The sequence below is a fragment of the Mustela nivalis genome (assembly GCF_964662115.1).
Source record: "Mustela nivalis genome assembly, chromosome: 10".
Classification (NCBI taxonomy): domain Eukaryota; kingdom Metazoa; phylum Chordata; class Mammalia; order Carnivora; family Mustelidae; genus Mustela; species Mustela nivalis.
In genome coordinates, this window is record NC_139029.1 from 96,151,368 (window position 1) to 96,167,194 (window position 15,827).

At 40.1% G+C, this 15,827-nt stretch overlaps 1 protein-coding gene and 1 long non-coding RNA gene across 40 annotated transcripts in view; one reads left to right on the top strand and one right to left on the bottom strand.

The window, feature by feature from the left end:
- Positions 1–15,827, bottom strand: part of PDE4DIP (phosphodiesterase 4D interacting protein) — a 210,658-nt gene that overhangs the window by 78,085 nt on the left and 116,746 nt on the right. For 17 of the 39 annotated variants that reach the window (XM_082685180.1, XM_082685169.1, XM_082685195.1 and 14 more), the window contains exon 1: positions 936–2,505. The exons of 21 other annotated variants lie outside the window; for them this stretch is intronic. In XM_082685180.1, coding sequence (XP_082541306.1) covers positions 936–2,060 — 1,125 coding nt within the window. In that variant the 5' untranslated portion in view covers positions 2,061–2,505. Of the gene's footprint in view, positions 1–935; positions 2,737–15,827 lie in introns of those variants that run through there. One more of the 39 variants, XM_082685183.1, reaches the window with a different exon arrangement.
- LOC309841763 lies at positions 2,612–4,123 on the top strand. Its single transcript, XR_014299298.1, has 2 exons — positions 2,612–2,956; positions 3,951–4,123. It is a non-coding gene; the product is annotated as an uncharacterized lncRNA (long non-coding RNA).

Sequence of the window (15,827 nt, forward strand, 5' to 3'; positions counted from 1 at the left end):
TCTGTATCAAGTAGAAGATGCCAGATGTTTCACAAAGTTAATTGAACTCAGCACTCACTGTTGCTGCAGAAACAAAATAGCATCTGTCAGGTTCCTGTATGTAGCTGAATTTAAAAGGTTGGTATGAAATCAACTGGGCAGAAATGAATAGCTCAAATTAAGATTAACTGCCATCTTCTAGTCACTAAGAAATTCAAGAGTATAATGGATGAAACTCCTATCACCCAATAACAGAGACAACCTTTCTTAATATCAAACATCCTCTTAACAGAGCTCTGTAGGCAAACTGGCTGTGAACAGTTTTTGTCTTAGTGTTTAAAATGATGACACTTGAATTCCCAGTTTCTTTTATGAACAAGTCATCATTAGTCCTCAAATGACTTACTACAATATTGCTCAGATAGTACAATACTTTGATAACTAGGTTTTCCCCAAACCTCTGCCCTATGCCCTAATCATTTGGAGACACACCTTTGGGATGAAAACACATGATGCTCTAGGGAGAACTAACTAGAGAACTACCTCACGGAATGTGAGAAAACATCTGCAAATCTAAAAATAAAAACAAAGCAAAAAAAGGAGGTGGGGGACAAAAGAGGAGGTAAGAGGAAAGAGTTCTAGGGCCAGATACAAGATTAAATGTTTTCTAATAGGGTAAAAGTCAATTAAAAATCTCTTCTTGCCTAAAAAATTCTGTTGTTTTGGTCATTAGCAGGAAGGCCAATAGATAATGTTACAAGAAGGACTGTGAAAAGTCAGTTATTTGTGAATCACGTTTACTAAAATGAGACACAAGCAGAGGTGCAGGGAAAATGGGCTCAACGATATTAGTTTTCTCAGGTATAGAATTTTAACTTTGACCTACACAGAAATCGTGTGAAGCCTGCAGCCAGCTAACTATAATCAGAAAGACACTATGTAGCCATTTTGTATACCTGGACCCGAAGTGGCAAATAATCTTCACAGAGATCATCCCACAGCTCCTGGAGGTCTGAAAGCTCCAAGGGATAACTCACAGGTGACTTGTAAAGGGGTTTCAAAGACCGGTTAAGGAAACCGGAACTAACTCCATCTGTCATGATATGGCCAGGCCTGCTTCCAGGTGGGCTGGATTTCACTGGAATAGGAAGCCTGCTCCCTCGGGGACTCTGGATAGGCTTATAATCAAGACCTTTAATCACATTAAGAGCTAGCTCCAGCTTGTGGTTACACATAGGCTGTGGAGTCTGGTCATCTGAACAACAGTCACACTTTGCAAGTTCCTTCGCACTTCTCTCCGTTTCCTCATCCTTTTGTTGTGGAGGACTAGCCTGGACACTTGCATCCAAAGATTCCACAGAGGATCCCGGTGTCCCTTCCTCCATGCTTTCTCCATCTGGGGGTACCTTTGTACTTGGTAAATCCGGTGGCCCGACCTCAGACAATGCCGGTTCTTCGGTGCAAATGCTGGTGGACCACCTAGAAGAAGGACCACACGAGATACTTCTGGCCACCTTTCGAGGCACCTTACAAATGGCTTCATAGTCAGAATCAGCAACCCGCAAGGCTGCACAACCACGGCATCTCCTGGGTCGGTTTCCAGGACCTTCCGAAGCATGACAGCTGTGTAGCTCCTGAATCTGATCCTCATTTTCTACCCAACACTCAAACCCTGAATAGGCGAAGTCTTCCTGGAGCAGTGCAGAGTATCGTACATCGGGTAAGCCGGAAATGTCAACCGTCCCATTCCCCGCCTTGGTTTCCGTGCCAGAGTCATCGTTATTCTTACGATACATGCTAGCAATGCAGAACTTGAGGCGGTCCTTCTCCAGCAGCAGCTTTTGCAAACGCTCGATAGAAAGAGCTTCGATCCGGGCAATAACGGTATCGAACCTATAGATCCGATCAAGCATGAAAGCACACTTGCTGCAAGCAAATTCGGCTTTGCCATCGCGGGCGACATCCTTGCCCAGGACGTGCGAAAGCAGAACCTGGAGGTTGAGCTTGGATGCCGTGTGGAAGATCCAGCGCCGCTGGTTTCCACACAGCTCCCGGGCACAGATCCTGCAAATCTCCTTCATCTTCTCCCCTAGCGATTGCCGAGGATCCCTGAGGCGGCTGCTGCTTGGTGTTCAGTCACTGGCTCTTGGCTGCGCTCCGTCTCCCGCCTCGGAGGCCTCCGGCCAGCATGGCAGAGTCCGGTGGGTCCCCACTCTGCGGGGGCTCACCTCCGCCACCCGCGAGCTGGTTCTGGGTACCAGAGTGGGCAGCCCCGCCCCTCGGGAAGGGGGCGGGAATAGAAACGCCTTAGGGGGACGCTGAGTGACAGCAGCGCAGGCCACGCTCGCAACCTGCCATGTCCTCTCCAACTGTCTCTCCCACTAGCCGCCGCGTCCCCAACGTCCTCCCTTTTAGCAGGCTGAGTTCGCGGTACACTATCAGCAGCCCGCGGCTGACGCAAAGACTCGGAGATCGAGGATCAGATTTCAAGATGGCGCCAGCGGCTCGGCGCCTGCGGCCAGCGGCGCGTTCCTCTGGGAGCTGTAGTCCAGTGGGCCGCTCCCCGCTTTGCGCATGCGCGGCGGCGAGTGCCCGCCCGCTCGCCCTAAATCGAGTAGCCGCTCCGGGCAGTGGACTCGAGACCCGGCCCCCTGTGGGTACCGGCGGACAGCATGACGAGCGCTGGCCACTGCCAGACTGCTTTCATCTGCTAAGATTTCACCCGACGAACGCACCAGTTCCCTCGTGGTTCCTCCCGCCCGCCCTAACGGGATGACCCAAGGATCTGCGTGGGGAGGAGAAAGTTGAATCCCCTCCCCGTCTCTCCACGGTAGTGCCACGTACTCTGGATGGAGCAACTTGGCAGCGCCACTAGGTACCGCTGCGCGCCGCCTCCCTCCCGCCTGCAGCCCCACCTCTTCTCCCTACCCAGGCCGGTGCCGGGACTAAAAGGCCCTGGGGCTGTAGCTGCGGGCGGGTAAGCAGGGTTAATAAATCAGAGGTGGTGGTACCGCGGGTTTTAGAAGGGTGCTTCAAACCTCTCCCTCGACAACTGGGATTATCTAGAGGACAAGTTTTTCTCTTCCTTGCAGTGTTGGGGTGGGCGTGCGTTCAGCAATTTCTAGACGATTAATCAAGAGAGGACACAAACCAGTCACCTGAGAAAGAGTATGGCAAATACCACGAGGTTGCCGCTAGTTAACCAATATTTTTAAAATAAGAGAAAATGGGCTTTTTCAAGAATGTAAACACCTGAGAGTAGATTACCATCACCAAATTCTCTTTCAGGTTCAGGTGGACTGCAGTCCCTATTTTGGGGGTGGGAGAGTACACAAACTTTAGAACAAAAGACCTAGCTTCTTTGAGCAAGAGTAGAGGGTCGGGGATATTGATGTCTGCAGAACTAGGCCTGGACATTTCAGTGACTTCAGTTAGTACCCTGTCTTATTCAACAATATACAGTTGTCACCCCGCCGCTAGGTATAGAACTTGGAATGCACACAAACTGGGGGGAAGCAGGAGCTCTGAGTAGGAGGAATCCAGGTGCCAACTTCGATTTATAATAAAGAATTCCCTTCTTGGCTTGAGTGGCATGCAGACACGGGACTGGAAGAAAAAGAGCCCCAGCAATACCTGGAGTCTCCCAGAGCAGGACATTTCCTGGTTACAAAAATGTTAAATTTTACTGGCTTGTCCTTGGGAGAGGTTAAGGCCAGTAACAGTCTTAAGTATCTGAACCTCACCTCTAGGACAGAGCCCATACTCCTCTAAGCAGGAAGACATTAAAATGCCTTCAGTAAGAATTCAGAATAAACCAAAAAATTCCTAGGGAGAATTAAATGATTTAGAAGTGTTTTAACAGTGTTTGGCTCACTGAATAATAGCTTATACTGTTATTTCAATATTATAATGGGAATATTTTAAGATAATATTAAAACATTTTTTTTAAAGATTTTATTTATTTGACACAGAGAGATCACAAGCAGGCAGAGAGAGAGAAACAGGCTCCCCGCCAAGCAGAGAGCCCAACGCGGGATTCTATCACAGGACCCCGAGATCACGACCTGAGTGGAAGGCAGAGGCTTAACCCACTGAGCCACCCAGGCGCCCCAGATAATATTAAAACTTTATGGAGCTCTACACACTTAAGACTGTATTGTTCTCTTATTTAATCACCAAAACAAAATCTTGGTAGCTCCAATGTGAGAGAAGAACAGTCCTTTGATCTTTGGGTTTGGGAGGCTACAGAACTTTGCATATGTTATTTCACCTAAATATGCATGTTCTTGCAGTGAAACCAACAATGTAAAATAGACTTCCAAGTAAAACTCATTACAGCTCCATTTTTGCCTGCCTCTAGGTATATGAACTTCAAAGTCAAAAGAAAGTAAACAATCATCTTTGAAATCTGTAGTGATCTATAGAGAGGCAAGGAGTTTCTGGACTCACCTACCAACAGACTGCCTGTCAGGACTATACCCTGCTGTACCCCGTCTGAAGTATAGTATAAAGTTTAGTATAAAGAGCTAAAAGAACTCAAAGTTCCAGAAAAGTGAAAATTAAGACATTAATCAAGTCCTCATCCTCAACTATCAATGCAAGCCACATTTTCTTGCTGGGGAAAAGGCTAATGAAACAAAGTGCTTTTCAGGAGCAAATTAAATAATACTTTGTAGTATTCTCTATTCCTTATTAAGATTTTGCATCTAATTAATAGTCTCTAAACTTTAATGACAGTATATAGGTAGCTTGGTGTACAAGTGCAAATCCGTAAAAATGGAGAAAAGGTAGTTTATCATTGAAGAATAGGTTTGCTAGATATAAGTAAAGATCAATATACAGAGAGAACTACACGTATCTGGGCTTCCAAGAACTGATAGGAATAAATCACTCAACAATCAAAGAAAATTTGAAGATAGCACTCTATTCACTCCTAGGAAATATATTTAAAAAACATTATTTTGAAGTGGATAGTAAACTATTATAGTACTAGAACTGGTCCTAATACGATTATTTGGTATTATAGAATTTCATTCCAACTAACTGTCATCCCAACTAAAAGACCACTGGTGTATAGACAACAAAACTGGAACATAAAAATTAAAAAATAAAACTTTAACGTTTAAAGTTTAGAGAGTATTAATTAGATGCAAAATCTTAATAAGGAATAGAGAATACTACAAAGTATTATTTAATTTGCTCCTGAAAAACACTTTGTTTTAACGCCTGAATGGCTCAGTTGGTTAAGTATCTGACCGGCTCAGGTCATGATCTCAGGGTCCTGAGATTGAGCCATACTTGGTTCCCTGCTCAGTGGGGAGCCTGCTTCCCCCTCTCTCCCTCTGCCCCCTCCCCTGCTCTTACACACACTGTCTTTCCCTAAAATAAATAAATAAAACTTTTGGAAAAAAAAACCCAAAAAACCACCTTAGAAAAATCAAGTGATAATGAATTCAGAACTTCATGGTCCTTATCAATATCACCTTGGTCAAGATTTTGTATTTAGGGTGCCTGGGTGGCTCAGTGGGTTAAGCCTCTGCCTTCGGCTCAGGCCTTCTGGGATCGAGTCCTGCATCGGGCTCTCTGCTCAGCGGGGAGCCTGCTTCCTCCTCTCTTTCTCTCTCTGCCTGCTTGTGATCTCTCTCTGTCAAATAAATAAATAAATTCTTTAAAAAAAAAAAAAGAGATTTTGTATTTAGTTAATACTGGCTACCTATGGGGAGGGGAGTAAAATTGGGGGTTGAATAGAAACATTTACCCTTTTTTATATACTATGTGTCATCTGAGTTTTGGGAAATAGATGTGTATTCATGTATCTTAATTTATTTTTAAAAATTAGAAAATATTCAATAATTAAAACTAAGACTTGTGTGGCACCTGGGTGGCTCAGTGGGTTAAGGCCTCTGCCTCCGGCTCAGGTCATGATCTCAGGGTCCTGGGATCAAGCCCCGCATCGGGCTCTCTGCTTGGCAGGGAGCCTGCTTACTTTCCTCTCTCTCTGCCTGCCTCTCTGCCTACTTGTGATCTCTATCAAATAAATAAATAAACTCTTAAAAAAAAAAACCGCAAAACAAAGACTTGTGCCTATTTAACACACTAATCAAAGTGGTAACATTTGAACCTAAAATGGAATATATATGATAACTACATGTGTTATATATGTGGACAACTTATATAAACAGATTCAGAGGGGATATACAAGTTAGTAAATAGTGATTATGTCTGGGGAGTGGAATTATGAATACTTATTTTCTTCTTCATTTATGTTCTATAATTTTCTATACTAAGCATGAATTGCTTTTGTGATAAGATAACAATTGTTGCTAAGAAATAGGTAAAATAAACACATTTTGATATATTTGTACAATACTAATTGGCAGTAAAAAAAAAAAAAAAAGCAAAACTGACACCCACAACATGAATGAATCCCAAAAGCATGTTAAGTGAAACAAGCTGTACACAAGTCCGTACATTCTGTGTGATTCCTTCTAATTTATGTTTAACAACAAGAAAAATTGAATCCATGGTGACAGAAGTACAGAAAATGGTTATGAGAGATGAGATAGTGTAAGAATTGATTGCAGAGGAACACAAAGGAATTTTCTGGGGTGATGAAAACGTTCTATGTATTGTTTTGAGTGATGGGTATATGGATGTGTACAGTTCTCAAAGTTCATTGAACTGAATGCTTAGATCTGTAGATTTTATGTTAGAATAGTTCAATAAAGAGTAACAAAGAGGAAATAAATATAAACTATGTATTACCCCAAAACTTTTAATCTGAGAGGTTTTTTTGTGGGGGCGGGTAGGAAGTAACCCCCACTTTATTGTAAGAATAGCTTTGAAAATTGGAAAGATAAAATATGGCCTAGAAAAAGTTCTATAAAATTCCCGACTGCAAATTCAAAACTTTTTATTTCCTAACCATAGGAGCTTTGAAAAACATTTTTTTAAATTTTATTTATTTATTTGACAGACAGAGATCACAAGTAGGCAGAGAGACAGGCTGAGACAGAGAGAGGAAGCAGGCTCCCCACCGAGCAGAGAGCCCGATGCATTGCGGGGCTCTATCCCAGGACCCTGAGATCATGACCTGAGCCAAAGGCAAAGGCTTTAACCCACTGAGCCACCCAGGTGCCCCTGAAAAACATTTTATATGCATATGCACACCACACATACATGATTGAAGCAAGGCATGCTGATAAAGTAAGACTTGGGGCTTCTGAGATGATTTAGAATAGGATAATTACTTCTAAGACTTACCAAAGTTACATATTAAAGGAAAATTGGGACTAAGAACAGATTTTATATTATGATAAGCTGTTATGAATTAAATTGTTAATTTTATATATCAGCAGTTTGCCCTCAAAATGTATTGATAAACCCATTCACAGCACTTATTAGCTATATGTGCTAGTTAAATCATTTATATCTGGCCCTTAATTTTCTCATCTACAAAGTAAACATGTTGAATTTAAAAAGTAGTTTTCAACCTTTGCCAGGCATCAGAATCCCCCGGAGGGCTTGATAAAACAGATTGCTGGGACCTACCTCCTGGAGTTTCTGATTCAGGTCTTCTGGGGTGGAGCCCAAGAATTTGCATTCCTAACAAATTCCTAGATCCTGCTGATGCTGCTGTCTGGGCAATCACACTTCGAAAACCATTGAATTAGAGCTGTCCTAAATTATATTCTGAAAAATCTCAGGCAAAAGATTAAAGATTGGGCGCCTGGGTGGCTCAGTGGTTTAGGCTGCTGCCTTCGGCTCAGGTCATGATCTCAGGGTACTGGGATCGAGTCCCGCATCGGGCTCTCTGCTCAGCAGGGAGCCTGCTTCCCTCTCTCTCTCTCTCTGCCTGCCTCTCCATCTACTTGTGATTTCTCTCTGTCAAATAAATGAATAAAATCTTTAAAAAAAAAAAAAAAGATTAAAGATTAAAAGTACTGCAGATAAATAGAAAAACCCTTCAGTGAAGAACTACTTACAGATTGTTGAATTTAGAGAACTATATTCTCATTTGAATCAAAATTCCTAAGTAGTGTTATGTTAAAGACATTTTGCACTATCTCTATTTTGACCTCTAGATTTTGGGGCCTGGGAAGTATCTCTAAGAACCAAAGCCACTTTTGTTACCACTATCTTGTAGTGCTCCTAAGACCTAATTCCTGGCTGGCAAGGCGTTTCCAAGAGAATTAGAGATGGAAAATCCCCACGTCCCAAACAGTTGTGTTAGGTTTCACTGCCCTAGTTATGACATTGGAAATAGCTGTTCTAATTACTAAAAACTATGCCAAAAAAGAAAAAAAAAAAAAAGAGTGATTTTGGCAGAGAAGCTAAAACAGATGAGGAAATGCAAGAATATCAAAGTAAAGCCAGTTAGGCTTCATGGAAACACAAGCATGTGCATGACTCCCCTGTGATGGCTGGAAATTTTTAAGAAGCCAGAAGCAATCATGCTTTACATTAATTAATAACACAGCATTTTGAAAGACTTGTTTAAAACCAGGGGATTACAAGTTCAGCTGCAGATTGCCATGTGATGACCACATCAGCAGAATCCATCTTAAAATAGTAAAGAGTTGGGGCGCCTGGGTGGCTCAGTGGTTTGGGCTGCTGCCTTCGGCTCGGGTCATGATCTCAGGGTCCTGGGATCGAGCCCCGCATCGGGCTTCCCTCTTTCTTTCTCTCTCTCTCTGCCTGCCTCTCTGCCTACTTGTGATCTCTGTCTGTCAAATAAATAAATAAAATCTTTAAAAAAAAAAATAGTAAAGAGTCTTTCAAGTAAAGTTATTAAATACCAGTAGCTGCTTAAGTGAATTTTATACTTTTTTTTTTAAGATTTATTTATTTCAGAGAGAGAGAGTGGGGTGAGGAGCAGAGAGAAAGGGAGACAAACAGACCCCCCCGCTGAATGGGAATCCATGACCCAATCCACCCCAGGACCCAAGATCATGACCTGAGCGGAAAGCCAGACTCCAAAGCTCAACTGACTGAGCCACCCAGGCACCCCAAGTGAATTTTAAAGCACACGTTAAGTCAGTCAACCAAGGAGCAAGAATTTGCACGAATTCAGTGTGTCATTTCTCTGTCTTTAGTGAACTTTTAGTTTAGTTGAAGGGAGAAAATATGCATGCTAAAATTAGTACAATTGATTGGTAAGTGAAATGGTACTGATGAAGTCAGTATGAGTGCAGAAAAAATTGAGAAATAGTTGAAAGGGCAAAAGTGACACTTGAGATGGGTCTTAGGATGATGGAAACAAAGAAAGGGACTCCATTAAAAGAAAAGGGCATCATCAATAGTCTTAGAAGTGGGTTAGATACAGTGCTAGCCTGTAGGTAAAGGCAGATGTTGGGGATTTTGAGGAGCATCTAAATGGCCTGGTTCATCCTACTTTATAAAACTTATCCTCTATAATTGCTCATTCAGAGAATACATACGGAGAGCCAACTGTAAGCCAGATGCTATGCTGTGGTGCTATGGAAGTTTTGGCAACTAGAATTTAATGTTCAGAAAAGACAAAAGATTTTGGACTTAATGTTATGAACTTGAACAAAGAATGGCATGGTGAAAACTTCACCTTGGAAAGATTAGCCAGAGAACAGGATGAACTGGAATTTCAGGGAAAGATTTTGGAATGGTTATAAGAAGACCTGCTAAAAAGCCATTGTAGTTATTCATCTGTGGGGTAATAAAAAAAAAAGTCTGTGGGAATGCACGTTGGTGCAGCCACTCTAGAAAACAATATGGAGATTCCTCAATAAGCTGAAAATAGAGCTACCCTGTGACCCAGCAATTGCACTATTGGGTATTTACCCCAAAGATACAAATATAATGATCTGAAGAGGCAACTGCACCCCAATGTTCATAGCAGCAATGTCCACAATAGCCAAACTATGGAAAGAGTCCAGATGTCCATCAATAGATGAATGGGTAAATATATATAAAATATACATATATATATATACACACACACACATATATACACACAATGGAATATTATGCAGCTATCAAAAAATGAACTCTTGCCATTTGCAATGATGTGGATGGAACTAGAGGGTATTACACTAAGCGAAATAAGTCAGAGAAAGACAATATATGATCTCACTAATATGTGGAATTTAAGAAATAATGCAGAGGATCATAGAAGAAGAGAGGAAAAAATGAAATAAGATGAAACCAGAGAGGGAGACAAACCATAAGAAACTCTTAATCAAAGGGAACAAACTGAGGGTTGCTGAAGGGTGGGGGTATAGGGATGAGGTAACTGGGTGACGGACATTGGGGAAGGTATGTGTTGTAATGACCACTGGGTATTATATAAGACTGACAAATCACCTGTACCCCTGAAACAAATAATACACTATATGTTAAATATTTGAATTTAAAGTTAAAAAAAATTAGTCTGGTGTATAAATAGAAAGTGGTAAATGTGAGAATTATTTTGAAGGAATGAACAGCAGGACTTGACAACCTATAGAGGATGAAGGAAAAGGATTAAAGATGAAGATTAGATTTTTGGTCTCAAAGACTGGTAGAAAACATGGTCTAAATGAGCAGAAATGTGAGAGTTGAGTCCATCTACAAAAAGATAATGAAAAATTTGATCAGGAACATGATGAGTCTAGGTGACTGAGAAAACTAAGTGGAAAAAAAAAAAAAAACAAGTGAGGCTCTTCTACAATCAAAGCACAGGTGAGATGGGGACAGAGTTTCAAGAATGAGAGAGACAGTTAACATTTGTCAAAAGCTAGGGAGAGATTAGCAGGAAAGAGAAGGTCAGGCATATCACTTTCTGTAACTGTAACTTGTACACTTGTGACTTGTAAATTTCAGAGTTGTTACCTTTAACTCCTCAGAATCCTTCCCTATCAAGTTAAAAACTAAATTTGGGATTTTTTTCTCTGAACATCTCTAGCATGTTCAGAAATGTTGCTTCACATTTTCACTACATTTTCTATTTCAGGCTCTTGAAACCTAAAACCTGAACCATGTCACTAGGCTTAGAAGCTTACCCTCTAATCATCCTCCATACTATTTCCAGAATATTTATAGTAAAGATTCATCATTATCCACTATAGGATGAAGTCCAAAACTTCATCAGCATGGCATTTCAATCTCTCTACAGAAAGATCCTAATCTACTTTTCAACTACATCTCATCTTTCAACTACATACTCCTTCCCTAATCCTATGGCGTGATGACAGGATATTAAACTGCTTTATTAACTGTATGCCCCACCTTCCTCTTTTATAATCTGATGGTCAGGCCCTTAACTTGGAAATTTTTGCAGAGCAAAGAGCAGAAGCTGAAGTCAAATGCATTTCCTGACTTTAATAAAAATTCTAAACCAAGTGAGAAGATTAAGCCAGATGTCCCAGTGGGGAAGAGGAGAAAGGGTCTTTGAGGTCAACAGAAAAGGAGGGTGTTAGATTTCACTCATTTCAGAAAGAGACCGGGGATCAGAGAATAACAGGGAGCCACCTCCATTCCATATTAATGTGCAGAGAAGCAGCAGGACCTGGGGTGAGAAGGCAGTAGGTGACTTGGAGAGGCTGGACTCTATATCACGGGGTTCTGGCTTCATAAAAGACTCTAATAAAGCAAGCTGTTAGAGTTGGCAGAACCATGCTTGTTGGGGAAGGGGTATTTCCAGGGCAGTCCAATGGTAAGAGTAATCCCTTGATTCTTTGGCACCTGATAAAAACCTTCACTTTCATGTAACTGAGAGAATAGGGAGGAATATATGTACCAAATGGATGATTTTGAACATCCTGCTAGCCTGATTACAATAAGGACTCAGGGTAACATTCAATCGATTGAAAGAAAGTGAAGAAACGTGGTATTTCCTGCACAACTGAATTTGTGAACTAAGAGTCATACCCACTTCGAACTTTTGGTAGGTGTTCACTGAGGCTCAGTCCTAGACCTTTTTACCTATTTTTATTTTCTTTCCATATCATCGTATCCTTTCCCATCTTTATACCAGTAACTTTCCATTTATATCTTTATCCCAGAATTTCCTCTGAGCTCAAATATGAAATAGCCAACTACCTATTCATATCTGCATATGATAGGTCAGAGACATCTCAAAATTACCATCTTCCAGAGCACCTGGGTGGCTCAGTTGTTAAGCATCTGCCTTTGGCCCAGGTCATGACCCCAGCATCCTGGGACTGAGCCCCATATCAGGCTCCCTGCTCATCAGGGAGCCTGCTTCTCCCTTTCCAGCTCCCCTGTGCTTGTGTTACCTCTCTCATTGTCATAAGTAAATAAAATCTTTAAAAAAAAATTTACCATCTTCCTTACCTATAATACCCCCACACTCATTCTCCCTAATTCTCTTTTAGGGTTCAGCAAACTATGAACTGTGGACTAAATTTCTCCCCGACCTATTTTTGTAAATAAAGTTTTATTGGAACATACATGCCAACTCATTTATGTATTGTGTATGGCTATGTTTGTGCTAATGGCAGAAACCTTATGACCTGCAAGGTCTAAATTATTTGCCATCTGTCCTTTTACAGAAACAGTTGGCTAATCATTGCTCTTTGTTTTCTTCAAAGTACTTATTACAATTTGCAATTAGTTATTTGTTTGATCACTTGGCTATTTATCTTCCTTATTAGATACAAGCTCCTTAAGGGGAAACGCTCTTGCCTTTCTTCTTTTAAGTATTTTTAAAGTATTTATTATTGAAATATAGTTGACATGTAATAGTCTATTAGTTCCAGGTACATAACATAATGAATCAACAATTCTATACATTATTCAATGTTCACAATATGTACAGTCACCATCTGTCACCATATGATTATTATAGTATTATCGACTATATTCCCTATGCCATACTTTTCATCTCTGTGACTTATTTATTTTATAACTGGAAATTTGTACTTCATAATCCCTTTCACCTACTTTGCCCTCCCCTCACCACCCTTATTTGGCAACGACCAGTTTGTTCTCTGTATTTATGAGTCTGTTTGTTTTGTTTTGTTTTTGAGATTCCACATATATACAAAATAATATGGTATTTGTCTTTCTCTGTCTGACTTATTTCATGCAGTATAAAATGCTCTAGGTCCACCATGTTGTTGCATGACAAGATTTCACTCCTATTATGGCTGAGTAATATTCCATTGTATATATATACTGCATTCTCTTTACCCATTCATCTATCAATGGACCCAAGCGCTGCTTCCATATCCGGCCTAGTGTAAATAATGCTACCATAAAGAAGTGATTTATCTTTTCAAATTAGTGTTTTTGTTTTTTTTGATAAATACCCAGTAACGGAATTACTGGGTCATATGATAATTCTTTTTTTTTTAATAAAATGTTTTTTTAATTAACATATAATGTATTATTGGTCCCAGGGGTACAGCTCTGTGAATCATCAGGCTTACACACTTCACAGCACTCACCATAGCACATACCTCCCCAATGTTCATAACCCAAGGTAATTCTATTTTTAATTTTTCAAGGAACCTCCAAACTGTTTTCCACAAGGGCTGCCAGCTTGCATCCCTACCAGGGTTCCTTTATTTCCAAATTCTTGCTCACCAACCCTTGTTATTTCTTGTGTTTTTGATTTTAGACATTCTAACAAATGTGAAGTGATATCTGATTGTGGTTTTGATTTGCATTTTCCTGATGATCAGTGATATCCTGATGATCATGTGTCTATTGGCCATCTGTCTATCTTCTTTGGAAAAATCTCTATTCAGGTCTTCTGCCCATTTTTTTTTATTGGATTATTTGGGGGGTTTGGTGTTGAGTTGTATACTATCTTCATATATTTTAGATATTAACCCCTTATTAAATATATTATTTGCAAATATCTTCGCCCATTCAGTTGGTTGATATTTTTATTTTGTTGATGGTTTCTTTTGTTGTGCAAAAGCCTTCTATTTTGGTATAGTCCCAATAGTTTAATTTTCCTTTTCTTTTCCCTTGAGTAAGAAGACATATCTAGGAAAATATTTCTATGACCAATGTCAAAGAGATAACTGCCTATGTTTCCTTCTAGGATTTTTATGATTTCAGGTCTCACATGTCAGTCTTTAATCCAGTTTGTGTTTATTTTTGTGTATGGTGTAACAAAGTGGTTCAGTTTCACTCTTTTGCATATAGCTGTCCAGTTTTCCAAGCATCATTTACTGAAGAGACTATCTTTTCCCCACTGTATATTCTTGCCTACTTTGTCACAGATTATCTGGACTCTATTCTATTCCAATGATGACCTAAGTGTCCGTTTTTGTGCCAGCATCATACTGTTTTGATCATTACACCTTTGTAACATATCTTGAAATTTGTGATTGTGATCCTTCCAGCTTTGCTTTTCTTTTTCCAGTCTGCTTTGGCTATTCAGGGTGTTTTGTGATTCCATACAAATTTTAAGATTATTTGTTCTAGTTCTGTGAAAAATGTTGTTGGTATTTTGATAGACACTGCATTAAATGTGTAAACTGGTTTGGGTTGTATGGATATTTTAACCATATTTATTCTTCTTCATGAGCGATTGTACCTGCCACACTATATCTTACCAGGAAACAAACTGAGGGTTTTAGAAGGAAGGGTGGTGGGAGGGATGGGTGAGCCTGGTGATGGGTATTAAGGAGGGCACGGATTGCATGAAGCCCATATATACAAACAATGAATCATGAAACACTACATCAAAAACTAATGATGTGGGCGCCTGGGTGGCTCAGTGGGTTAAGCCGCTGCCTTCGGCTCAGGTCATGATCTCAGGGTCCTGGGATCGAGTCCCACATCGGGCTCTCTGCTCAGCAGGGAGCCTGCTTCCCTCTCTCTCTCTCTCTGCCTGCCTCTCCATCTACTTGTGATTTCTCTCTGTCAAATAAATAAATAAAATCTTTAAAAAAAAAAAAACTAATGATGACTAACATAACACAATAAAAATAAATTACCGTGAATTTAATAAATTAATAATGATTATTAATTTTAATTAATAAAATATTGGTTCTTTCAATCTATGAGCATAGAATATCTTTTCATTTGTGTCATCTTCAATTTCTTTCATCAATGTCTTTTTTATGAATTTTATTTTATTTATTTTTATTTTTTTAATTTTTCAGCGTTACAGTATTTTCAATTTCATTGCTAGTAATTGGTCTGTTCGAATTTTCTATTTCTTCCTGATTCAGTTTTGGAAGATTATATGTTTCTAGAAATTTATCCATTTCTTACAGGTTCTCCAATTTCTTGGCATAAATTTTTCAATATATTTTTTTTAAGATTTTATTTATTTATTTGACAGAGGGATCACATGTAGGCAGAGAGGCAGGCGGAGAGAGAGGAGGAAGCAGGCTCCCCACCAAGGAGAGAGCCCGATGCGGGGCTTGATCCCAGGACTCTGGGATCATGACCTGAGCCGAAGGCAGAGGCTTTAACCCTCTGAGCCACCCAGCGCCCCTCAGTATTTTCTTATAATCCTTTGTATTTCTGTGGTATCAGTTGTTATTTCCCTTCTTCCTTTCTGATTTTATTTGAGTCCTTTCTCTTCCTCTCCTTCCCCCAACTCTTGCTCTTGCTCTCTGTGTCTTCTTTTTCTTTTTCTTTTAATGAGTCTAAGTGTTTATCAATTTTGTTTACTTTTTCAAAGAACCAGCTCCTGGTTTCATCCATCTATTGTTTTTTTTTTAGGTACTTTGGACAATATGTTTCTAGATATCAATAAATAGTCATTGAATGACTAAATGAGTAAATCAATGCCTTTCCTTTTCATCTTACTAAAATTCTACTCATTTCTTACAGATCAAAATCTTCACTGCCTACCCCAGCTCATGACCTTTTGTTCTTTCTCTACTGCTTTATATTTTGTTTCC